The 27,638-nt window shown below is 39.2% G+C and overlaps 2 protein-coding genes across 2 annotated transcripts; both read left to right on the forward strand.

The window, feature by feature from the left end:
- The first annotated feature begins 6,155 nt into the window (after nt 1-6,155).
- On the forward strand, nt 6,156-6,830 carry LOC141588314 (uncharacterized). Its single transcript, XM_074409761.1, has one exon. It carries the CDS (start codon nt 6,156-6,158, stop codon nt 6,828-6,830), a length of 675 nt encoding a protein of 224 aa, XP_074265862.1.
- A 9,633-nt stretch (nt 6,831-16,463) lies between these two features.
- LOC141588315 (uncharacterized) lies at nt 16,464-27,536 on the forward strand. Its single transcript, XM_074409762.1, has 3 exons — nt 16,464-16,967; nt 26,369-26,844; nt 26,954-27,536. Exons 1-3 carry the CDS (start codon nt 16,464-16,466, stop codon nt 27,534-27,536), a joined length of 1,563 nt encoding a protein of 520 aa, XP_074265863.1.
- The last annotated feature ends 102 nt before the right edge of the window (nt 27,537-27,638 follow it).

Genomic DNA, 27,638 nt, shown 5'->3' on the forward strand with positions numbered 1-27,638 from the left:
TGGACATGTTACTAGACATATCATTTAAATAATGCATTTTTAACAAATTAAAAATCATTATATAAACAAAATAAATCACATACAAACTTAACTAGTAATTCACAATTACCATAACTTAAAATGGGTTATTTAATTATAAATCACAACTACTTGTATTTATAATAACCAATTCATTCTTATTTCAATTGTTTCATAAACAATAAATAAACCTTAAGTAATAAAACAATTTAATTACTTAACACGAATCTTATTTAATCAAATTACAATAAGATACGTACTACCACTCACAAAATCATTTGTTCAATTTTAAGGAATTAATTAACTTGTATCATCATACAGTTAATCAATTAATCAATTAAGAATGTTTCCCTAGAGGTATGACCTTAAGGGATCAACTGATCACCACCGTCTCACGACAGTAATGTCAAACTCTAGTCAGCCAATCATTACCGATTAATGTGGATCAGTTGACAATAAAAAGTTACATTCCCTTATGTATTCTTGATATGAGATTTAAACATGTGATCGCATTATTGTCGAGGACACATACTCCAACAGGAGGGACCAGCCTCAGACCCAGTCTGAGCTCTATCAATGCTAGAAGCCCCAACAACGGGCTCCTCACGGACCTCAGCGGCCCCCTCGGCCCTAACAGCCTCCTCAGAGGGCCCCTCCTCCTCAGAAGCGTCCTCTACTGTCACGGCGGGCGCACTAGCCGGAGTACTAACCGGTCCTGTCCCAAACAGGTCCTCTAAAGTCGCAGCAAGAGACGCAGTAGGTCTCGAACACTCTCCTGGAAATAAAGAACGTCAGCCGAAATTTCGGCATTACGACGGCGTAAAGTGGACAAATCCAAAAAAAAAAAAACCTGCAAAGCAGAACAAGGGCAATCCCGCCCAAACCCAATCAAACAAAAAACAATTTACAAAAAACGCACAAAAAAACGACTCGCCCTTCTTTTCAAGCAAAAGACGAGTCAAAACAATCACAACAAAAATGGCACCCCAAGACCCTCACAAGGTCCGCAAACAAACCAAAATACTTTCCCGACGCAATGGAGTATTTTCCTACCACATAAAGAGGCAATTTCTACGCCAATTTGAGCACAAGCCGGTCAAAATTTCAAGATACGACCACAAAAAAGCAACGTGACTTTATCACGCCTCAAAGCGACCTAAGCTACCAATGAGGTCCATTTCAAGGCAAACTGACTCAATTCAAGCCCAAACAGGCGCTTATTTTGTCAGACATAAGACCGCTTCAAAGGCGCAAAAATTCCAATTTCGCCCACAATACCCAACAAAGGTCCACAATGGCAAATACGGTCTTTCCCGACTACAATGCAACCTAGTGGGACCCATTATCCAAGCAAATAAATTTGGCATTGTGAAATGAGACGGTTTCTTCGCCTCACTCACGTTTTTTCGAGCATAAGGGACGCAAACGGGGACCAAAATGCAAACTAAAAGCACCCCTACACTCCTAAACAGGTTTCTAACCTAATGCAATCATCAATTTCACCCGAAATGGGCTCAATCAAAAACGCCCAAATCGATTTTCAAAGGCAAACATTTCGCCCTAATTCAATCTATCAAAAAGACCAACAAATTCAAATGGATTCAGAAGGAATTACATACCTTGAGATGACATGTGGATAATGGCACGAACTTAAGCAAGCAAGAAGACCAACAATGGCGATTTTTCGCGGGTTTTCGAGTTTGTGTGAGGAAGACGAAGAATGAATGACGAGCAAGCCATTCTCGCGTCTTTTACAGAAAAATAGGGAAGCCCCCTTATCTCGCCAAGTAGCTCGCGCCTCAATAGGGTGCTCCCTGCTCTATTCAACGGAATTTTGGGCGTTGGCCCAATTGCCCATCAAAACCTCAAATTTTCAATGACGACATTAGGGACCGTCATTTTGCAAATACAAAAACAAATAGTGGATTTAAAATTCACTATTTCTTCAAATTTCAAACGACGAAAATTAAAACTATCATTTTCAAAAACATAATAGTGAATTCAAAATTCACTATTTCTTCAAATTTCAAGCGACGACAATTAAAACGGTCATTTCAAAATAATAGTGAAGATTCAAAACTCACTATTTCCTTCACATGTCAACGGCGGCAACATAAACCGTCAGGCCCAACTTACAGAAAAACGGTTATAGAGATAGAGAGAGAAAGCTTATGAAAATTCTCCCTTTCAGCAATGGCGAGGGGAAAACGAAATAATAGTAATTCTCCACATAAAAATAAAAATAATAGTTCATCTGTTAATAAATCAAAACATAATACTAATACGCTACATATTAATGAATTGAGTGAAACAATTGCGACGGTTAGAGAAGCAGAGTGTTCTAAGGCTTCGGAACTTAGAGCGTTCAATCTCGCTAAGGAATTGTCTGTAATTTCTGAGGATAAAGTGACTAATGATGAGGACTGGGTGGAAGTTGGGAAGAAACAAAATCGAGCTGGTAAGACTCCTTCCTTGAAAATTGATGCTGATGATGTTCAATCTGAAGTAGAATTTTGGTCTTCATCGATTTATTGCTATGTTCTTGGTGCGAATCCGCCTAGTCATGTTTTGGGAGGGTTTGTGCGAAGAATTTGGCAGAAATACTCCATTGATAAGGTGTCGTTCTTAGGGAATGGTGTCTGCGTAGTTCGGTTTGTGAAACAGGAGGATAAGGAATTGGTATTGCAGTCAGAACATATCCTTTTTGACAGTAAGCCTTTCATTATCAAGGATTGGAAGTCTGACACTAAAATCATTAAGGATAAACCTGATGTGGTACCAATTTGGGTGAGATTGTATGATTTGGAACTGAAATACTGGGGGAAGGCATTACCAAAGGTTGCTGGGTTAATTGGGACCCCAATCAGGAGTGATAAGGCCACTCAGGAGAAGGAGTTTCTGATTTATGCGAGATATATGGTGGAAGTTAAGACAGGACAACAATTCCCTGAGTTTATTGAGTTTATTGATGAGACTGGTGTGGTGCAGAGGCAGGCTGTCTTCTATGAGTGGAAGCCTGTCCTTTGTACTAAGTGTAAGGGGATTGGACATGATACTAAGAATTGTAAGAATGGGAAGGTAGTGACTAAGGGTGCTCCTGCTAAGCAACAATGGAGACCTAAGGTCGTTGCGCCTGTTCAGAAACCAAGGGTGATGCCTGTCCAGAAGCCAATGGTGGTGCAGGTGAACAAACCAGTGACAGTAGAGGAGCCTGTTTTTGAGGAGGAACTTCCTCAGATTGATCCTGCTGCAGTGGTTACACCTATGCCATATCAGGGGTCTGTGATGAATTTTATATCTCCTGCAAAATTCATTCATAGAATGTCTAAGAGAGGTATGAGAATGATTCAAGGAGGCCCTACGTTTATGGATGTGCTCCAATTGTCCTTGAAAAAGAATATGTTAAGTAGTCTAGGAAGTGGGAAGGGACCATCTGGTAGCGATAATGGTTAACATTGGTTTTTGGAATGTTCGTGGTATTAATAAGGTGAATAAGCAAGGGGATGTTAGACGTTTCCTGCACTTAAATAAGATTGGTTTCTTTGGTTTAGTAGAAACTAGAGTTAAGAATAAAAATAAGGATAATGTTAAGCTTGGATTAGGTGCCAAGTGGTGTAGTTTTGATAATAATAATGTCAAGGACAACGGGATAATTTGGGTGTTGTGGGATCCTGATGTCTTCTCTGTGACTCCACTGCATTCTGATCTTCAAGTTGTTCATGTGACTGTTAAGCATTTGGGGACTGATTTCTCTTGGTGCTGCTCTATTGTCTATGGGTGTAATAAAGATGCTGATAGGGCACAGTTATGGAATTCACTCAAACATATGAAGCTTATGGTTACAGGGCCTTGGTTGGTGATGGGTGACTTTAACAATGTGCTTTATGTGGATGAGAGGATTGGCTCCTCTGTAACTGATGCTGAGGTTAGAGAATTCCAAGGATGTGTTGATTTTTGTGGATTCTATGATTTGGTAACTACTGGTGCTTATTATACTTGGAACAATAAGCAAGTAGGAGCTGCCAGAGTGTTTAGTAGGATTGACAGGGTCTTAGCCAATGATGAATGGATTCTGAATGGGCCTTCAGGAGTGGTTAATTTCTTGCCTGAAGGTTTGTATGACCATAGTCCATGCCTGATTGAATTGTGGAGAGATGATGAGAGGAGGAAAACTAGCTTTAAATATTTTAATATGTGGGGTAAAAGTAGCAAGTTTAAGCAAGTGGTTGGAGAGGGTTGGTCTGATATGGTTAATGGTTGTCTTATGTTTCAAGTGGTGAAGAAACTTAAGAGGTTGAAATGGTCATTGAAGAAATTCAATAGAGAGGGTTATGGGGATGTTGAGAATGCTGCACAGGTGGCTAAAGTTTTCCTGGAGCACATTCAGATGCAGGTTCATAGTGACCCCACTAATATTACTCTTCTAGAGGAGGAAAAAGCAGCTGCTCTCACGTTTAAGGAGCTTGATGAGGCAAGAGTCTCTTATTTAGCCCAGAAAGCTAAGATTCAGTGGGTCCATAATGCTGATGACAATACTCGCTTCTTTCATAGCACTATCAAAGCTAGGAGGGCTCACAATAAAATCTTGAGTATTAAGGATATGGATGGTAATGTGTGCTCTGATGCTAGTAGTATAGAGCATGCATTTATTGAATATTATAAGTTGTTGCTGGGGAGTAATAGTCAGGTGCATCCTGTCTGTACTGGGGTGGTAACAAGAGGGAATGTTGTGACCCCTGAACAGGCTGCTGGTTTAGTTCAGTCTGTCACAAGGGAGGAAGTTACTAAAGCTCTGTTTTCCATTCCAGTAGATAAAGCACCTGGACCTGATGGTTATTCATCAGGCTTCTTTAGAGATGCATTTGATATTGTTGGGGAGGATGTAGTGTCTGCTGTTCTGGAATTTTTCACTAGTGGAAGGCTCCTTCAGCAAGTGAATGCCACTGTGCTCACTTTAATTCCTAAGAATGAGGCTCCTGCTACAGTTATGGAGTTTAGACCCATAGCTTGTTGCAATGTTCTCTATAAGTGCATTTCAAAGGTCATTTGTAATAGGGTGGCTAAGGTCTTACCTGACATCATAAGCATGAATCAGAGTGCTTTTATACATGACAGAGAGATTGTAGACAACATTCTTATTTGCCATGATTTGGTAAGGCTCTATAATAGGAAAAGTTGTTCACCTAGGGTGATGATGAAGATTGATTTGAGAAAAGCGTATGATTCCATTGAATGGGACTTTCTTCATGAGATGCTTGTTGCTCTTAAGTTCCCTGCTCAAATGGTGGAGTGGATCATGCAATGTGTCACTACCACCTCTTTCTCTATGTCCCTCAATGGCACTCAATTTGGGTATTTCAAAGGGAAGAGAGGACTCAGGCAGGGGACCTCATGTCCCCTCTTCTTTTCACGGTGTGTATGGAGTATTTGACAAGGATACTGAACCTGGTCACAGAAAAGCCTGAGTTTAGATACCATTCTCTTTGCAGAACTTTAAAGTTGAGTCATCTTGCTTTTCTTTGATGATTTGTTCTTTGTTCGTAGAGGGGACTCTCGGTCTGTCGAGTTATGATGAGGGCATTCCTCTCTTTTCTGCAGCCTTCCGGATCGCAAATGAATAGAGACAAATCTGACCTGTATATGAATGGGGTCACAGGTACTGAAGTCCATAATATCCTGAACATCTCAGGGTTCCATGTTGGGAAGTTCCCTTTTCGTTATCTGGGAATACCTATTTCATATAAACGAATTAGTGTGGCTGAATGCAATAGAGTGGTGGATAAGATTGTTTGCAGAATTAGAGGATGGGGTGCTAAACATCTTAGTTATGCAGGGAGGTTGATTCTAGTTCAGTCAGTGCTAACACAGATGCACAGTTACTGGGCCAGAGTCTTCTTATTGCCCAAGACTGTCATTCATAAAGTGGAGAGTGTGTGCAGGAGCTACTTATGGGCTGGCAGTGCGGATTCTCATAAGGTCCCTTATGTGGCATGGATCAATGTTGCTTGCCTAAAAACAAAGGAGGATTAGGGATACTAAACTGTCCCCTCTGGAATGTGGCAGTTATTGGGAAATACACTTGGTGGGTGGCAAATAAGAAGGACTGTTTGTGGGTCAAGTGGGTGCATCAAATTTATATGAAACATAGTGATTTGTGGTCTTATCATCCTACTAATAATACAAGTTGGGTTTGGAGGCAAGTGTGTAAAGTGAAAGATCAGCTGATGCATGGTTTTGTAGCTCATAGGTGGACTGAGAGTGCCTATTCTGTGCAGAAGGTTTATGAGTGGCTTCTGGGAACTCAGCAGAGGGTCACTTGGCAACCATTTGTCTGGAATAGAGTGTCCTTACCTAAGCACAATTTTTTGGCTTGGTTGTTTGTTAGGAAGAGATGCCTGACTCATGACAGATTGATTAAATTTGGAGTTATTGCTGATGGGATTTGCTACCTCTGTGGTGCACAGCAGGAAACTCAGGCTCATCTGTTTTTCGACTGTTGCTACAGTCAGAGGTGTGTTCAGTTATTACAGCATTGGTTGGGTGTGTCGTGGCAGGGTGACTGTGTTGATTGGGTGATCAAATGGAGATACAAGTCTTTATGCCAGAAGATGATTGTCATGGCTGCTATCAGTGGTTTGGTGTATTGCATATGGGAAGTAAGAAACAAATGCAAAGTGGATATGGTGATGAAAAGACCTGAGACAGTTATCGAACAAGTTCATAAAGTCCTTAGATGGAGGCTGATGAGAAATGATTTTGAGCAACAGAAGGGTAGTACACTTGCTTGGCTTAGAGATAAAGAGTTAGTTTGAGTAAGGTGGTGACTCTAGGAGTGCACTTAATTTGTAAGATGGTGAAAAATTGTTCATTGTATGGTGTAACCTTTTGCTAATTATTAATATAATTCACATTCCACCAAAAAAAAACATAAACCGTCACTCCAAAAATAATAGTGAAAATACAAAATTCACTATTTCTTTCACATGTCAACGGCAGCAACATAAACCGTCACTCCAAAAATAATAGTGAAAATTCAAAATTCACTATTTCTTTCACACGTCAACGGCGGCAACATAAACCGTCACTTCAAACGTAATAGCGAAAATTCAAAATTCGCTATTTCCTTCAAAATTCAAACAAACGGCGATTAAAACCGCCACTTCAAATTCAAAAACGAGTAGCGAAAATTCAAAATTTGCTATTCCTTCAAATGTCAACAGGGGGCTTTCTCGCGGAACCCGCTTATTTCGAAAACAGGCCCATCCAACGCGGCTATTCTCACGGTCGATCAACCGACCCCCCCCCCCAAATGGCTGGCGAGCCTTATAACGCATCGCGGCTGGCGAGCCCTCCTCATGTACGCCCCATGGCTGGCGAGCCTTACAACGCATCGCGGCTGGCGAGCCCTCCTCACATACGCACCATGGCTGGCGAGCCTTACAACGCATCGCGGCTGGCGAGCCCTCCTCACATACGCCCCATGGCTGGCGAGCCTTACAACGCATCGCGGCTGGCGAGACCTCTTCATATACGCATCATGGCTGGCGAGCCTTACAACGCATCGCGGCTGGCGAGCCCTCCTCATATACGCCCTATGGCTGGCGAGCCTTACTACGTATCGCGGCTGGCGAGCCCTCCTCATGTACGCCCCATGGCTGGCGAGCCTTACAACGCACCGCGGATGGCGAGCACTCCTCATATACGCACCATGGCTGGCGAGCCTTACAACGCGCCGCGGCTCGCGAGCCCTCATCATGTACGCACCATGGCTGGCGAGCCTTACAACGCACCACGGCTGGCGAGCCATCCTCACGTACGCACCCCAGCTAGCGAGCCTTTGTCCGCAAACACGCAAGGACATATCCGAAGATGCCTCCGGTATGACTCCTTATGGCTGGCGAGCCTTTGTACGTAGACTAACGGACTTTAAACGACCCGCACGGATAGTCAACAGACTCTAAATTGTTCCCGACGACAGGTCCTTGGCTCGTACCCTCGAGCCGCCTTGGCGTCGCCCTTCCCGACGGCAGGTCCTTGGCCCGAATCCTTTCGAGCCGCCTCGACGTCGCTTGAGTCTCCAGGTTGTAATCTTTGATTGACCTAGGGGCTCTACTTTGACTTTCGCCCTGTCCAAGCCTCAGTCAAAGTGAGGGCTCTGTAGATACCCGGTATCTGCTGAGACTCCAATAAACACCCGATGATTATCGGACTACAACATGCTTTGGAATCGCGGCGTTTGATCGACAGTTTGTGTACAACTTTACGTCGGAAAACTTAAAACGATTTCGAAAATAAAACATTTCAAAACTTTTCGAAAGTACCTGGAATGTTTAACGCATGATGACGGGGTCGCAATGACACTAACTAGAGTCAAAACCGACACCGGACCAAAAACCGACTCAAAAATTCAAATCCCGACTCCAACAACGAGTCAAATCGAGTCAAACACAAAAAAACAAACCATTCAAATGCTTCCATGTTAAGATTTCCCGGATTCATGTATGGTCAAGTACCAAACATGTGCATATAAATCCTAGGATAGAACAATCATGTTTGCATTTGTGTGAAAGCGACAAGACACCTCGAAGACGTGCTACATGGCTCGCGCCTCTTTCAGCAGCCCAGGTGGCCACGTCGCTCAAAACTCACACAACCACTCATTCTCCTATAAATACCCCTCAAATGCCACCATTTGAGAACTTACGCGAGTGTCCGCCCCCTCTTTTCTCCCTTAAAATTCTCGACTCGACTTCCTAAGTCACAATCCGACACGTGTTTACGACCTACCAATCGTAAGCACAAGCCTTACACATTGTTTGGTACCGTCATCATGCATTAAACCACTTGACAGACCATTTCGACCACTACACCATCACTAAACTTAATAAAACACTTATGTTGGTTTCTCGCCATAAACCAAGCATGTAAGTATGAGGGTGTAAAAATCCTTCTTTTATCATGTCTTTACTTGTTTCATGACTATAACATGCTAAATCATGCATAACATGGTCCAAAACATGGGAAGAATAAGCCAAAACCGGACTTTTTGGTTGAGGCAGAGGCTACTTACATAGCACATAGGCTCGCGCCTAAAGCAGCCTGCCCAGCCTTTAGTCCAATCCGTGTTTGGTCTCTTCTTTTCCTCTAATTTTCATTTTCATATTTGTAATCGGTTTTTACCATTTCAAGCATTTTCAAACCCTTTTTATTTCCTTTTACAAGTTTTAACCATAAAACATTTTTCACCCTTGGTTCTTAATACCATGACGGTTTAATTCGTGTTTCGGTGATAATATTTGGTTAATTACATTTAAAATGTATTTTAAAACCTTTTATTTCATTTCTTTACATTTTGGAAGGTATTTTAAAGCCTTTCATCATTTCTTTACATTTTCAAAATAAATGCATTAGTCACCAACACAAAGTCATCCTTGGTTCTACATACCATGTCGGATTTTAACCCGAGTATGATGATGAGTATTGACTAATTATATTCAAATGAACTTAAAACAATTAGTTCATAATTATTTTCAAAACTATTCGTGTCAAGCTTGCAAAATCGAACCCAGCATCGAATACCGTCAAAACGATGACGATTATTCAAGTCTCGTTTTCCAAATCAACACAAATACAGCCTAAACGGTCCTTTCAAACCAAAACGGGTTCAAATACCCATTTTCAACACGTTTTATAAACGTTTTTCAATGGTCAGAATGCGTCATATACCGTTGACTGACCCGCGCCTAAGAGGCCATTCCTTTTCCTATTTTCAAACCAGGGGAGACCCCCTAACATCGACAATAGGCTCGCGCCTCATCTGGATGCCTGGTGCAGGGTCTGTTCCCTTTCCAGCATTAGTCTAGGACGATCCTGACTCCGGCTAACCCGGATATAGGACAGATCAGACGATTAATTCGCTCATTCAAAAATTGTATTTGCAAAATGCCTTACTAGGACAAATGGATCACGTTATGCACCATAAACCCAATTCGGTAAATGGATGTTTAGTTTCCGTCTTGCATGCAAATCAACCATAAATCCAACTCGACATCTTATACCTGATACTTGGATTAAATCAACCAACTTAGAAAGCTCTCACATGTTAGGTTTAAATTATTGGATGCGCATTCATGCATTTAAACCGTTTTATCAACTTTTGCATTCAACCAATCAAGATCGATCGGTAGAGAGCGCTACGCGGGCGGGATTGGGTGTCTGATTAAAGGGCTTCCCAATACGTACCTTCACCTATTACTCTGAAACTTTGGATAGTGGACGACCTTATCCAAGGCGTACGAGAGTCATTCTAGAGATAGGATGCTAAAGAGGGACGATTCCTTATCTTTAGTACCTATGTCAAACACCGCTTTGTGCTTCGTTTGACCGAGGTATAAAGTGGATTCGAACGGGTTCCAAGCATCCCACAAAAGCTTGGTGGCGACTCCGAACATCTCTAATCATTTCGAGACCCTTGCCGAGACGAAACTGACCGATCTAAAATGATCCGGTCGAAAGCATTTTTACGCCGCCGAGCGTGGCTTTCAAAAGACCGCTATACGTCCACAGATTGGCTTGGCATGTAGGTGGCCATGTCCACATAGCTACTATTGGCCAACCCTGATGGCTGCCTGCCTGGACTACAACATGAAATGGGAAGCCTACCATAAACATGCTCCGACTATTCATCGACCATTTACAAGTCATTCCTGTTGAAGTCCACGTGCCAACCTCAGGATATAGCTTGAACATCTTTGAAGCGAATGTCAGCCTGACCCTGACAAAATAACCAAGAGATGCAGCGAAGAATATTATTCTATCATCAAGTTGTACGCAAATAGCGTCAAGATTAGAATTTTCAGGGAATAGGGCATTGTCCTGCGAAAGTATTCCCAAACAAAAAATAAAAATCATCAAGCAAACTAGCCCCTGTACGGGAAGGCTCATATCTAAATCGACTCAATCGTCGAACAAGAACCTTACATGCCACAAACACTACAAGGAGACATGATTCCAATATCTTGAAATGTCACCCACCTAAAAGCACAATCATACTTGTGGTAATTTCTACCCTGCATCTTCTAGGTAAAAACTTCAAACTTAATCATCTGAGTGTGTGCTATGTCGTGCCTTTCCTGAACATGCTACGTGACAATGTGCATTCTTTCTTGCCTACTTAAACATGGGAATTAATCAAATATGACATGACATAAGAAGATTTTATAAAAGGTTCTTTTATTGTTGTTGCTCTACCAAACAGAATGTTTCTAGAGACTAGCAAACTAATTGTTCTATCTAGTCAAGTGAAATAATATTTGACCCGTTTTATTCTTAAAACGATATACTCATCTTAAGAGAAACCAATTGATAAACTTTAGGTGCCTTTGACAAAAAAAAAAATGGTTAGGTAGCTGGGTGCAAAGTGACCTAAATATTCCTTCCCATCCAACCAAAATGTAACATTTCAATATAATACTTCTCACATATATTTTTTGTGGTACGACTTCTCACATATATTGGAGAAGTGTTACCTTTAGTTTGGATGGGAGAGGGTATTAAATACCTTTTGACTTGTATGAATCGAGACATAGTCAAATATATTTATAAAGAAAGTGATGTAACACAACAATAACAACAATGCTACATGCATTGTTTAAAACCGTAAAATCACGGATCAAACTGCAGTTTGAAATCATTCATTGATCCCATACTCATTAATCTAACACAAAGACAAAGTGTGAGCAATAGTATGAACCAATTCTATAAGGCCACAACAATGTTGGAAAAGTTTTAATGAAATACATTTTTTGTCTTAATTATTTGTTTGCCTATTTTAATTCTTTGTTAGAAGTATTTTTGTAATACCCGCCCTTTTAGAGACCCTTTGACTAGCGTTGACTGACCTTGGGAGCGGTAATAGTTCTTAGAAGTGCGTGCCAAAGCTATCTTGGGTTACGAATTATGTGTGGTACTCGATAGAGTAGAGGCTACTCGATCGAGTAGCGTGGTTACTCGATCGAGTATGTGGGGTACTCGATCGAGTATCGGGTTTTCAGCGAGGGTTTTTAATCGCGTTTTGTTAAATCCGCAAATCATTTCCGCCTCATTCCTTCAATCCTTTAGTCGCCTCTTTCCCTTCCCTTCACCATAAAACCTCCATGGAAGCCTTTTGAAGGTTCTTGTGCCTTAGGAGAGCATAGCTTGAGTCGGGTAGCGGTCTTTTGCCGGGTTTCTCCTTGTAGGTATGTCGTCATCATCATCCGTATCCTTGTCTTTACAATTAGGGTTTGCTTGATAGTAATAGATGATTGTGTTGTGGTTATAGGCATTGCTTGATAGCTGGATATGTCGTATGTTGGCATGGATTGGTTGTGGTTGCTTAAAAGTAGGTTCGCCTACTCAGTTTCTGTAGATAGTCTAGTGTGTCGATCGTTGTGTCGTCGTTGTTGTGTTGTGGTTGTGTTTGTGTGGCAGCGTGTATACAGTTGTTGATTGCAGTGAGTTGTGATTGTTTGTCTCTGGTTCTCGAGATGCGTTCTCGGCTGAGTGGAGTCACTTGCGGGAGTGGCTTCACGCCCTAGTTTCGCCCTCCGTGGAACCCACCACGGGAGGAGATGTGCACATTAATGGGACAGGGTTATCGGTCGGTATGATGATCGGGGATTTGGTGGGTACGGCTGCGGTCCCCCACTGGCAGGGCTGGTCCAGTGGACAGTCGGTGACGGAGATTGATCGGTGTGGGTGTGCTTGTGTGTGACTGGTTGTGTTGTATTGTATTGTTAGGTGTTGTTGGCATTGTTGTGTCTTATCTCAGTACTGACCTTGTGTGGTTGTCTTGTTGTTTTATATGTCTGCCGTGATCCCTTATGGTGAGCAGTCTGTCTTAGCAGGTGTTGATATCGTTGATAGCTGGAGTCCGGGCAGGGATGAGTCTTCACGAGATTTGATAGTTATAGCGAGTAGCCTTTGAGTTGTATCTTTTATAATGTTGTTGGTTTTAAATCACTTGTAATATAACATAATAGTTCTTTTATCGACATTTGATTATTACTGTCCTCGGGCAACCGAGATGGTAATGCCCTTATATGCTAAGGAAGGCCTAGTTAAGGCTCCTCTGGATATGGGGGTGTTACAATTTTAATCAAAGACAAATAAATGATTGGGACGAAAAAATTAAAAGTCAAAATTAACCAATGGGGATCCTCTATCTCATTTGGTGTCTCATTATGTGTTACACTCCACTTACCTTTAACACATCAGAGAATTAACACATTTATTGCAATATTTAATTTTACAACAAGAAATGTGTCAAAAGGTAAGTGGAGTGACACATATAATGGGACACGAAAGTGGGACAGAGGATGCTCACTAAAAATTAACACAGTAGTGCTCCGCATCTTAAAACACTTACAAAAATTAATTAGTCTCTCTTCTGATGGACATGTTCGTCTTAAAATTAAAATGACTGAAATAATATCTCAAATGTATAGGTGAGACAAATATCTTGTTAATCCTTAAACATTTTACTTTGAGTTGTGTTCATTCTCGGACGGTTTTACCCTTTTTTGGACAGAAATACCCATTTTGCCCTTTTTATTTCAACTCCCAACTTTTCAATTTTCCCTCTCTATATCCAATTCTCCTTTTGAATACCATCGTCTGCCTTTCCTACTCCTGACACCACTGATGTGACTCTTAATTGCGCACATTTAGTCCCATAATTGAACCTATTTTGCATACTAATATAGCATTTCATGGCCATTTTATCCGTCAAAACCTTTCTATTTTGCTTTCCTATTGCATTTTATATGTCTTGTAGGAAAGAAGATAATGAGGCGGAATTCCCGTCTCTCGTGCATATTAGGAAGCTTGATAACGATCGTGGATGGACTAGTATGAAGAGAGGCAAGAACGATGATCAAAGAAGTAAGAATAAAGAGTATACATAGATCCTAGGCTTTTAAGCAAGAGGATGGAACCATGTGCGAGGATAGGATCCGTGCGTCCTGAGCACAGGACGAGCGTACCAGAACGCCATGATCCGAGCGGCCCGACCACGGGACGAGCGGATTAGGGAGCTTTGATTCGAGCGTCCTCCTAGTGATCCGAGCGGATTCCTTTACAGAATCAATCGTGCCTCAAGCCAAGACGCACGGATCTCCCCAGGAGTTGCCACGTGATCCGCGCATTTCCCTCGGGACTTGCAAAGCTCTACTCAATATTTAGCATTGTTATTTACTAATCTACCCTTGCTTAACCTAATGATGTACCACTATATATACTCCATTTGTAATAATAAATAAGGGAGTTCCCATGAGGAGAGCCCTCTTAGTGGAGGCAAAACCTTCATTAGATTAGATTAGAAGTAGATTTCAATAGATTAATCTCAATCATTCCACATTAATCTTTCCTTAATTATTGTCCAAGTTTATTATTGGGTAATTGAAGATTATTGGGTTGTTATTGGAGAATTGACAACTCTTCATCAATCAATCAAGTTTTCTTCTATTATTCTTTCCTTTCCAATTATTCATCTTAAGTTTGGTATAATCTCTTTACTCTTAACTCTTTATTGTTTATTTCTTCATCCTCTTATCATGTTTATACTTGTTATGATGATTGACACTATTAATGACATGTTTCCCATGATAATGAGTGAGTAGTTACTTAACTAGGATTAGTGAGGGATTAGGGGAGTTAATCATGGGACAAGTTTATGCTTAATGAGTTCATTTGAATGCTTGCTTATTGTTCTTCAACTTATGCACATATCATGTTTGATGAAATGCTAGACTACGAAACCTTGCATTTTTACCCATCTCTTATTCTTTCATTGAGGCTTGTAAGATATAAATCAACTCAAGCCTTATTAGATCATGCATATTGTTGAATAGGGAAAACCCAAATCGACTTGTAGGTGTTGTACACTCGCAAATGACTCGGCTCCGAGATGTAAGTTTCCCTAGGATTTGGTTTATCACGTATGTAGTTTAATTGGAAGAATCAAGTCGACTTGTAAGTGTTGTACAGTCACAAATGACTTGGCTCCGGGACCCAAATCTTCTTATGAATTATATGACATGAATTAACTTAATTCTGACAATAATCAATTGCTTGCATCCACATAACTCATTCATGCTATCTTACCATGATTCCCTTATGATCCCACGACATCCTAGTATCTTTATTAATTGTTTACATCTCTTAATTTATTGTTAGTTTTACATTATTGCTTCTATTAGTTTAGACTCACCAACTCCAAACCAAATCAATTGTGACACTAGCATAAATTGAGATAGATAGACTTAAAACCCAAAGCACACCGTCCCGTGGATCGACCTCGACTTAACCACTAACTAGTTGTTTGTTGAGAAATATAAATGTGTTTGATTGGGCGTGTGACGACCGCGTGACCATCAACCACCTTGACATTACCCTTCCCGGCCTCAGCTTGCCTCCAACCACCGCCTCCTTCCCTCGCTTCCCTTAACTGACGACGCCCACCGCACTAATAAAATAAATACAAAATATTTAACAAAAGAAAAAAGAAAAAAAACTAAAAACTAAAAAAAGCAGGAGCAGCACGTAGTATTATGCTCCTGAGAAATTAATTTTAAATTAAAGAGAAGATGAATCCACTAGGAGCTATGTAGATAGTTTTTTTGGTCTTTACTCTCGTATTTGGGAAAGCTAACTTCACTTCATATGTATCAGTTGTGACGATTTACCAATCACTGTCGTGCCTCTGCCCAACATCGGTATGTAACAGAATTTCTGTTACAATGGCCACGTCAGCAGAAGCCATCTGGCAATAGGTTGGCAGTTAGTCTCTAACTACTTTTTCCGCTCAACATTTGTGTATAAATAGTAGTTGAGGTGATCAGACTTAGTTAGCTTACATTTTACACAAATATCTCTTACAAATCTTCTGTAATCTTTTGGCTAGAACATTGATTAATTACTCTTGTAATCTTGTTCTTGAAGCTAATATAATTCAATCTTTCAATTGAATTCCTTTCTTCAATTTATCCTTTGATTGATTTGCCTTGTGTAGTATATTCTCGGATTAAATCCCTAAGTGTATTACATTTGGTATCAAAGACTTCGGCCCTGAATATCACGCATCAAATCCAGCCATTAAAATTAGGGTTTCAAGCTCGAAATTCTGGGTTCATCATTTTCTGGGTTGAAATTGGGCATCAAGATTCTGGATAAATCAAACTGAAAGATGGCTCATCTAACAATTGCTCAACTATCTGCAACAATGGAGGAACGAATGAAGTCAATTGAAGATCAAATGGCGACAATCTTGCAATTACTTCAAGAAAAATTGGCAGACTCCCCAAATTAATGAGACTGTAATACCCAATACAGGTATAAACCCTAATCGTAATCTGGTTTTTAATCCTAAAGTTGAATTCCCCGTGTTTGATGGCATGAACCCTAGGATGTGGTTAAAGAAATATGCTAGATATTTTGAGCTGTGTAAAATTATTGAACATCAGAAAATTGATTTAGCTTCACTCTATATGATTGGAAAGGCAGAATTATGGGTACATAGTTATTTGGCTGTAAGAAGAAATGTTGATTGGGATGATTTTAAAACTGGTTTGAGTGCTAGATTTAGGGAAGAAATTGATAGCAATATTGTAAAAGAGTTCAATAAACTCCACCAAACTGGTTCAATTGATGAATATGTTGATACTTTTGAGCATTTGAGAGGCTTAATACTTCAAAGAAATCCCTTACTGCTTGATCAATACTTCCTAGACAATTTTGTGGGTGGATTGAAAGCTGTTACTAAACCATTTGTGAAGGCTTTTAAGCCAGTCACCATAGCACAAGCAATTGAATATGCTAGGTTGCGGGAGGAAGTTGTTAATGCTACAAAAAATTTGTATAAACCCATTTTGGATAAACTAATTCAGGGTCCTTTCTCTTCTTCTGTTGGAGTTAGTGTCCTCCACAATAGTGCGTTTACATAATAAATCTCATTAATGGAATATCATCAGATATTTAATTATTTGATCCTCGTCAGTAGATTAACGTAAATCGATAACGGTTGGATGACTAGAGTTTGACGTTATTGTCGTGAGACGGCGGTGATCAACTGACTCCTTTCGGTCACACCTAAAGGAACGAACCCCAATTGACAACTAATTAATTGTATGAGATACAATTTATTTAGTCCCTTGATTTATAGACTAAGAGGTTAGTCGATTATTTTTAGAGAGATTTCGAGTTGCGAACTCGAGGAACGGCAGTTATTATTTAATTATGTGATAATTGAATAATAAATTTTGGGAGACGGGTTTTAGTTAATTAATTGTTAATTCCCTAAAATTGTACTAATTGATTAATGTGATTAATATTAGTACGTAAATAATATGTGTAGTGGTACACATATATTTACGGAGTGATTTGGACGAATTAATTATGGAAGTATTTAAACATGAAACGATAAAATAAAATTACACGTATTTGTGCGACAAATATAAGAACCAATATGGACCCGTAAATGGGCAAGTGGACCGTGTAAAATAGAGTAGTGGATGATTAGGAACATAATCATTTCACCTTACTTTATATACTACCATAAGTTATCTTATAGTGATTTTGCATGTGATGTAAGATTAAAAAATATAAGACAATTTGAACACTCCACCGGTTTTCCCCCTCTTTATAGACCAAATTGTTGTTCATTTTTCTAGTGTTCACTTGTACATTTTGCATGTGATATCTTTATTTGGTCTTCCTCTCTCTAAAATAATATACATCTTTACTAAGAAGTTAGTAATCAAATTTTATTACTAAGAAGTGTTAGTAATATTACAAATAATATCAAGGGTATAATTTTAACAAGTTTCTAGTAAAATACTTGTTAGTTTTTGGGTTAAGTTCTTGGGTGCATCTTGAAGGAGATCTTCTCTTTGAAGATTTGTTAGGAGGATCATCCATTTGTTATAAGCTCAAGATCAAACTAGAAAGGTGATCTAGTTTGTGCCCTTATTACCATAAAATCAATGTAAGGAAATTGTTTTTCCTTAAATTTTCATTTTTATGCTTTTATATTTGCATGCATGTTACATAGATCATCAAAATGATAAATTATGAGATAATTTAATTTTTATTAGAGAGTCTAATATGGATCTATGATCATTCAAGTGGTATCAGAGCTTAGGCTTGTAATTTGCATGTTGATTTTAAGCATATTAATGAATTATGAGATAATTTATAAAAACTCAAAAATGGTGTTAGAAGAGGTTTTAGCACGAAATTTTTGGGGCATGCATACCTACTGATCTTAAAAGGTTTGTGGTTAAGTTTGGTGATTTATGAAATTATTTTGCTATTTTTAATGATTTTTTGATAGAAAACCGAGTCAAAATGCCGTATTTTAGTTAAAAATTGACTAAAATTAGTTAAAAGTTGATTCGGGCCATGGAATTTTTATGGTATTTCATGCATGTTTTCTACTGATTGTATGCAAAAAGTTGAAGGGTGGTTCGAATTTTTGCATGTTTATTGATTTTGTGAGATAAAAGTCGATAAAAGTGATATAAAATAATCATAATTTCGAAACATTTGATTCTGCCCCTGATAAATTTATGTACATTTAAAAATATTATTTAAATGTTAAAAGTGAATTTTAAAATGTGTTTTCACCTTGTTTTGATGTTTATTGGTTTTAGTGGTCAAAAACCGATAAATATCGATCTTTTCCTTCATAAATTTTATCCGGATTTTTGAGGCAATTTTTATGACATTTTGGTGTTCTTGGGAGTGTTCCAGAATACTCAAAATTTTTCTTTCAATTTTTCGATAAATTTTCAATTATTTTGGATTTTTACTTAAATATTATGATTTTATCGATTAAATTAGCAAAATATCACCAAATCAAAATAATTATTTATCATAAAATTAGTGAGGACTAATTTTGAGGTTAAAAACAGTTTGGACAATTAGTTTGGACTTAAATGAGATTTAAGAGTTATTTATTGATTTTTACATGTTAAAAATCGATTAAACCCACAAAAACCGATATGGATACCAACGATTGATAGATAGGGCGATTTTGGCATGATTTTACAGCATTTTAAGCATATTTATTTAAGTTGAATGAATGATTGTCATTTATTTAAAGTATTTATCTTATTGTACCTAGTATGGCCTAGTTAATTTTAATCGTTATTACCCAAAATGAATGGGAATATCGATTTGTTTGTAATTAAATACGATCTCGTATCGTCGGTTTGGAATTAATTAATAGTTTTATTTATTTTATTAATTAATGTATAATAGGAATAGCTATGTAATTCAATTGTAATAGTTATTCTTACCGGCGTTTCCAAAAGACGGATTACATCGAGACGGAGTCTATTTTTGGAAGGTGTTCCAAATCCCACAAGAAGGAGCCACTTATGGAATGAAGAGGCAAGGGACCAAGGAGTTGGTTTCCGAAATGTAATAGACTAGTTTTTGATTAACTAGGTGGCCATACTAGGATTTATTCATATGCTTACTTGTTTGCTTGTTTTATTTTCGCGCATGCCAAAATCGCCACTCACATGCATTTTTTATTTTCGCGGTTGTCAATTCACGTCATTTACATTCACCGAATTAATTCACTTATAAGGAATTTATGACTAAATTGACAAGATCTCTCACAAAACTAAAATTGAGATTAGCCTTACCAATTAGTAACACCTATGAATCTCTTGTTCATTAGAGCCACGCTCGCCCAAGCGGGGTGTTCTCTTTTTACCTTGGGTAAGTAGGGTGGTAAACGGTTATCACACGCTAAAATTGGTTGGACTCAACGGGATATAAGACGGTCTTGTGTTCCGGGGCTAGTAGATGGATTTAAGGAAATTCGTCGACCAAGAGTTCTAGAGGTAGAATTAGTCAACGTGACTTACCGAATTTACACAATTATGAGATGTTTCGCCCAAGCGATGCTCATTTTTGTTTAATATTTGGGTCTTGGAATCATTTATATAATTTAGTGGGAGATCATTATATAAATGCTAAAACTTGTTAAACATGTTTTCACAAGTAAATTTTTAAAACAATGGATGTTAATTTTTCCTTTTTGTTGTAGCATTTTAATTCGCAATGGCAACTTCATCAACTCCATCGACTACTTCACTAGGCAAAGATTCATGGCTAAGGTCCGTAATGGACAAATTTATCTTAAAAGATGACGGTAGTAACTTTCTTGAATGGGAATCCAACATCAAAAGTGCTGCGTTGTCCGACAATGTGCTCACTTACTTGACCGATGCTCCTCCTATCGAGCCCGGTCCAAGGGCTTCATCGGCGGTGCGGACCGCCTATGATGACCATGTGAGGATGTCGAATGATATCAAGAATGTGTTGATATGGTCGATGTCCCCAAAGCTCAAGCTATCATGCATTTCTTTAAATGCGTACGAGATATTCACTCGTATGATCACTATGTTTTCACAAACACCTAAAGTTCGTCAATACGATGCGGCGGCACGCTTCTTTGAAGCTAAGCTTGAGAGGGGCCAAAAGGTTGGTCCCCATGTACTCAAATAGTCAAATATGTTGACATCCTAGAGCGTCTAGGGTGTAAGATTCCTAAGACTCTTGTGGTGGATCGTATCATCCACTCACTCCCCACCAAGTTTGCCCACTTTAGGGTAAACTACAACATGAATGACATGGATAAGAGTTACCATGAAATTCATGCACTCCTCACCCAAGCGGAGAGGGATATGGAAGCTAGTGGGAGTGAAAAAGGAGATGTTTTAACCATGAAGTTAAAGAACATGTCCCTTGGAGTTAAGAAAGGAAAAGGGAAGGAAAAGTCCCAATTCAAGAAATCGTCAAAGAAACATGACAAGGGAAAGGGGAAGGCCGTTGAGAATGGCAATCCCAAGGCAAAAAGTGTCAAACTCTCCGAGGCCGAATGTTTCCATTGTAATGGGAAGGGGCATTATAGGAGGAGTTGTCCCAAATACTTGGAGGATCTCAAGGAAGGGCGTGTGACGCCTATTGATATGATTTCCTCTCTCTATGTGATAGACGTTAATTATGCTTGTACTTCCACTTGGGTACTTGATACCGGATGTGGCTCTCACCTTTGTAATCATTTGCAGGGTTTAAGGACGTGCAAGCACTAGCAAAAGGTGATGTGGATCTCCGCATGGGCAATGGAGCTAGAGTAGCCGCCGTTTCCGTGGGGACCTATGTGCTCACTTTAGCTAGTGGTCTAGAGTTGTATTTAAATAAGTGTTATTTTGTACCAACTTTAACCAAGAACATCATCTCCATTTCCGCGTTAGACGCGGAAGGCTTTTGTTTTATGATTAAGGACAAGTGTTGTACTTTTTCTTTAAATGATGTGGTTTATGGCAAGGCCATTTCAATTGGAGGCATTTATGTTTTAAATGATGTTAATGACGTTTATCATGTGGAAACTAAAAAGCTCAAAACGGGTGATCCAAACGAATCCTACCTTTGGCATTGTTGTTTAGGCCACAAAAATGAAAGACGCATTAAGAGACTTGCTTCATCAAAAGTGTTCAAACCATTTGGTTTCGAATCTTATGGTACATGCGAGTCTTGCCTTCTAGACAAGATGACTCGTGCACCTTTTGCGGGAAAAGGGATACGAGCTAGTGAGGTTTTGGCTCCCATACATACGGATGTGTGTGGACCATTAACCATCACCGCTAGAGGAGGTTTTCACTACTTCATTACTTTTACTGATGACTTAAGTAGATATGGGTATGTCTACTTAATGAAGAATAAGAGTGAAGCCTTTGACAAGTTCAAAGAGTTCCAAAATGAAGTAGAGAACCAATTGGATAAAAAAAATTAAGACCCTACGGTCCGACCGTGGCGGTGAATATTTAAATATTGAATTTGATTCACACCTAAAAGATTGTGGTATAGTATCACAATGGACTCCTCTTGGCACACCGCAATTAATGGTGTGGCCGAAAGGAGAAACCGAACTTTACTAGATATGGTTCGGTCTATGATGAGTCTAACTGAGCTTCCTAGTTCATTTTGGGGTTTTGCCCTCTTTGTCACGATATTTTCACTAAATCGAAGCCCGACTAAAGCGGCCGATAAGACTCCATATGAGATATGGACAGGGAAAGTCCCTCATTTGTCATTCATGTGTATTTGGGGTTGCGAAGCGTATGTTAAGATCAAGTCTGACAATAAGCTTGCACCCAGGTCTGACAAATGTCTTTTTGTAAGATATCCAAGGGAAACACGTGGCTATTACTTCTACAATAAACACGAGAACAAAGTGTTTGTGGCTCGTGATGCTGTCTTCCTAGAAAAGGAGTTTATTTCTAGGAGACAGAGTGGGAGAAAATTTGAACTTGAAGAAGTTCGAGAGCCACAAACCGAGAATGAGGTAGAGGAGAACGTGGAGGATAGCATTCCCTCTTCCTCTGAAACGGTGATTGTTCCTAGAAAGTCAGGTAGGATTTCTAATCCACCTGATCTCTACCTTGGTAACATCGAAGAGGATGGTGTTTTGTTACTTTTGGAAAGTGATGAACCCACTACCTACAAATCGGCCATGTCTAGTCCCGACTCCTCGTTTTGGCTAGAAGCCATGCGATCCGAAATGGATTCCATGTACGAGAACCAAGTATAGGACTTGGTGGATTTACCCGAGGGAGTGCGACCCCTTCAGTGTAAATGGATATATAAAATTGAGCTCGGCGTGGATAAACATGTGGATGTTTACAAAGCTAGATTGGTGGCAAAAGGTTTCACCCAAGTTCATGGTTTACACTATGACGAAACCTTCGCTCCAGTCGCTATGCTTCGGTCCATTAGGATAATCTTAGCGGTTGCCGCATTTCATGATTATGAGATTTGGCAAATGGATGTCAAAACCGCCTTCTTGAATGGGATTCTAGAAGAAGAGGTGTACAGGATACAACCTGAAGGTTTTGTGGATACATCTAACCCTAAGAAGGTGTGTAAGCTTAAAAAGTCCATCTATGGTCTTAAGCAAGCATCTAGGAGTTGGAATCATCGCTTTGATCATGTTATTAAACAATACGGTTTCACTAGAAGTGTGGAAGAACCGTGTTTATACATGAAGTTTAGTGGGAGTAAGGTTGCATTCCTTGTCCTATATGTGGATGACATATTGCTCATTGGGAATGATGTTCCATCACTCACTTCCGTTAAGGAGTGGCTAGGGAAACACTTCCAAATGAAGGACTTGGGAGAGGCACAACGAATCTTGGGTATCCGGATCTATAGGGATAGGTCCAAGAGGATACTAGCATTGAGTCAAGAAGCTTATATTGACAAAGTTCTTGACCGGTTCAATATGAAAGACTCCAAGAGAGGATTTCTACCTATGGGCCAAGGGATTACTTTGAGCAAGTCACAGTCTCCCTCCACCCCTAAGGAAATTGAACACATGAAGACCGTCCCTTATGCTTCCGCTGTTGGGTCTATCATGTATGCTATGATTTGCACTCGTCCCGACGTTGCGTATGCCTTGAGCATGACAAGTCGTTATCAAGCCAAGCCTGGTGAGAGTCACTGGATAGCCGTAAAGAACATCCTTAAGTACTTGAGAAGGACTAAGGATTCGTTCTTAGTGTTTGGAGGAGACACTGAGTTGCATGTAAGAGGTTACACGGACGCAAGTTTCCAAACCGATCGGGATGACATGACATCCCAATCCGGCTATGTGTTTATGCTAAATGGAGGAGCTGTTTGCTGGAAGAGCTTCAAGCAAAGCGTTACCGCGGATTATACAACAGAGGATGAGTACCTTGCAGCGTCTGAGGCTGCAAAGGAAGCTGTTTGGATTAGGCAATTCATGGAGGGACTAGGAGTAGTCCATTCCGCCAAAGATCCGATCACTCTATATTGTGATAATAGTGGAGCTATTTTTCAAGCCAAAGAGCCGAAGTCTAGTAACAAATCTAGACACATTGAAAGGAAATACCATGTAATTAGAGATTATGTGGAAAGGAAGAAAATTGACATTTGTAAGGTTGGGACAGATGATAATATTGCTGATCCTTTAACCAAGCCTTTATCAAAGGCTAAGCATGATGGTCATGTCGTCGCTATGGGATGGAGGCGAGTACCAGATTTTCTTTAGATTATGGATATGTAATAATTGGATAGTGTATCTCTTATTATATATATGATAATCACATTCATTGTTTTCGCATTCATTCTTTTATGAATCTTTTGTTTAGTGTGACTAAATTTTAAATACCTTGTTTATCTGAATAAGTTGTGGAGACAATGTTGAACACTATTCAAGTGAATAAGATGAACATTGTATTTTGTCCCTAGTCACTTAATGAGGTGACGTCTCGGAGTGACTAGATTGTAAGTCGATTGATGGTTGTTCAACACCATAAGGTCATACGTGATGACTAGTCGATTACATAGGCAGAGTGTGTGACACTTTGTCGGACAGTGACCATTTAGAGAGTCCCTAAGTTCTATTATAGACGCCTGGTCGTGGCGGGGATCTCTAAGATGTTCTAATGAGTCGATTCTTTTGACTGGATACTATTATCTGAGCAAGTGCAGTTTCCGAGTGACTTTGGTTTTTGTCCTAGGTCGTGCCGTGAAAGGAGGCCAAAAGGGCATTTACTAGGTCATGGTGATCTGTATTGTGCAATAGGATAGATAGAGCATACAGGAATTGTCCACCCACGTTGGGTAACTATATCTCAAGGCCACTCGAGGAGTTAATGACAACAAATGCGTGGCCACGCTCGGAAGTAATCTGTGAGATATTTTTCCGGTCAGGTAGTCACACTCCCGATCGAGAAAACCACTCGCGATATGTTCGTGTGCAAGTGTGACCTGAAAGACACCTTGCATTGAGTGAGAGATTAAAACGGACAAGAGAATTGGTAGCGCACACCTTGTGTCGGACAAGTGGGAGATTGTTGGAGTTAGTGTCCTCCACAATAGTGCGTTTACATAATAAATCTCATTAATGGAATATCATCAGATATTTAATTATTTGATCCTCGTCAGTTGATTAACGTAAATCGATAATGGTTGGATGACTAGAGTTTGACGTTATTGTCGTGAGGCGGCGGTGATCAACTGACCCCTTTCGGTCAGACCTAAAGGAACGAACCTCAATTGACAACTAATTAATTGTATGAAATACAATTTATTTAGTCCCTTGATTTATAGACTAAGAGGTTAGTCGATTATTTTTAGAGAGATTTCGAGTTGCGAACTCGAGGAACGGCAGTTATTATTTAATTATGTGATAATTGAATAATAAATTTTGGGAGACGGGTTTTAGTTAATTAATTGTTAATTCCCTAAAATTGTACTAATTGATTAATGTGATTAATATTAGTACGTAAATAATATGTGTAGTGGTACACGTATATTTACGGAGTGATTTGAACGAATTAATTATGGAAGTATTTAAACATGAAACGATGTTTAAAATAAAATTACACGTATTTGTGCGACAAATATAAGAACCAATATGGACCCGTAAATGGGCAAGTGGACCGTGTAAAATAGAGAAGTGGATGATTAGGAACATAATCATTTCACCTTACTTTATATACTACCATAAGTTATCTTATAGTGATTTTGCATGTGATGTAAGATTAAAAAATATAAGACAATTTGAACACTCCACCGGTTTTCCCCCTCTTTATAGACCAAATTGTTGTTCATTTTTCTAGTGTTCACTTGTACATTTTGCATGTGATATCTTTATTTGGTCTTCCTCTCTCTAAAATAATATACATCTTTACTAAGAAGTTAGTAATCAAATTTTATTACTAAGAAGTGTTAGTAATATTACAAATAATATCAAGGGTATAATTTTAACAAGTTTCTAGTAAAATACTTGTTAGTTTTTGGGTTAAGTTCTTGGGTGCATCTTGAAGGAGATCTTCTCTTTGAAGATTTGTTAGGAGGATCATCCATTTGTTATAAGCTCAAGATCAAACTAGAAAGGTGATCTAGTTTGTGCCCTTATTACCATAAAATCAATGTAAGGAAATTGTTTTTCCTTAAATTTTCATTTTTATGCTTTTATATTTGCATGCATGTTACATAGATCATCAAAATGATAGATTATGAGATAATTTAATTTTTATTAGAGAGTCTAATATGGATCTATGATCATTCATCTTCATCCCAGACCTACAATAAACACCCACAAAATACCAGCTACAATAACAATTATACAAGAAATTTGCCTTTTGACAACCAAAATGCGCAAAAATGGACTCCAAAACCAAACTTTAACCCAAGGAACAGGCCACCATTATCTTCTGATGTGGAAGAAAGAATAAGGAAAAATATATGTTTTCACTGTCATGAATAGTATACACCTGGTCACAAGTGTTCGGGCAAAGTGTACAAGATTCATGTTGTGCCCATTGAGGAGGGTGATGAGTTTGTTGAAGAGAGTGAGTTGGAGGAAGAGGGTGACCTGAATTTAATTGATAATGATAATGGAGATCATGTACTGGAGGAACAACCTATGATTTCCCTAAATGCTATGGCAGGCAACAATTCTTTTCAAAGTATGGGAGTCACAGGTATGGTTAGGACACAATCAGTTCATATTTTGATTGATTCAGGAAGTACACATGACTTCTTGGATAAGGAAGTGGCTAAGAGATTGGGTTACAAGACCACTAATACATGTCCTCTACAAGTTTCTATAGCAAATGGAGACACCATTATCACAACCAAAACCTGTAAAGATTTTAAATGGCAGCTTTTGAGAATTGAGTTCAGTGCTGATGTGATGATTGTACCCTTAGGGGGATGTGAAATGGTTCTTGGCATACAATGGTTGGTTTCACTTAGTCTTGTCAGTTGGGATTTCCATCAGTTAAGAATGGAATTCAAGTATAAGAACAAGAGAATAGTGCTGAGGGGCATACAAAAAGGGGAGTTACAGTGGGCCAATGGGGAAGAAAATATTCAAAGGGACCAGCAAAGAGCAACTATTTTCTCTAAGTGTAAACTCTCCTCCTATACCATGGAATAAGGAAACAAGAAAGAAGGTTCCCACGGCCATTGAGTTGTTGCATGACTATAAAGACATATTTAAAGAACCTAAGTCACTGCCTCCATACAGAACCAATGATCACAGGATACACCTTGCTCCTGGTACTGTCTTTATTAATGTCAGGCCCTACAGATATCCTATCATTCAGAAGGATGCAATTGAACAGATCACAAAGGAAATACTGGATAGTGGACTGGTACAGCATAGTCAATCTCCTTATTCTTCTCCTATGGTGTTGGTTAAAAAGAAAGATGGCACTTGGAGACTGTGTGTGGACTATAGCGAGTTGAACAAACACGCTACGAAAGATAAGTTTCCAATCTCAATCATTGATGAATTGCTAGATGAGTTACATGGGTCTGTTATTTTCTCAAAAAATGATCTTAGAGCTGGGTATTGGCAAATTAGAATGGCTGATGAGGATATCCAAAAGACAGGATTTAGAATTCATGAAGACATTATGAATTCTTAGTTATGCAATTTGGGCTCACTAATGCTTCATCAACATTTCAAAGTTTGATCAATTCTATCTTCAAGGCTTATCTTAGGAAAGTTATACTGGTTTTCTTTGATG

Source organism: Silene latifolia, chromosome 6 (genome assembly GCF_048544455.1).
Source record: "Silene latifolia isolate original U9 population chromosome 6, ASM4854445v1, whole genome shotgun sequence".
Lineage (NCBI taxonomy): Eukaryota > Viridiplantae > Streptophyta > Magnoliopsida > Caryophyllales > Caryophyllaceae > Silene > Silene latifolia.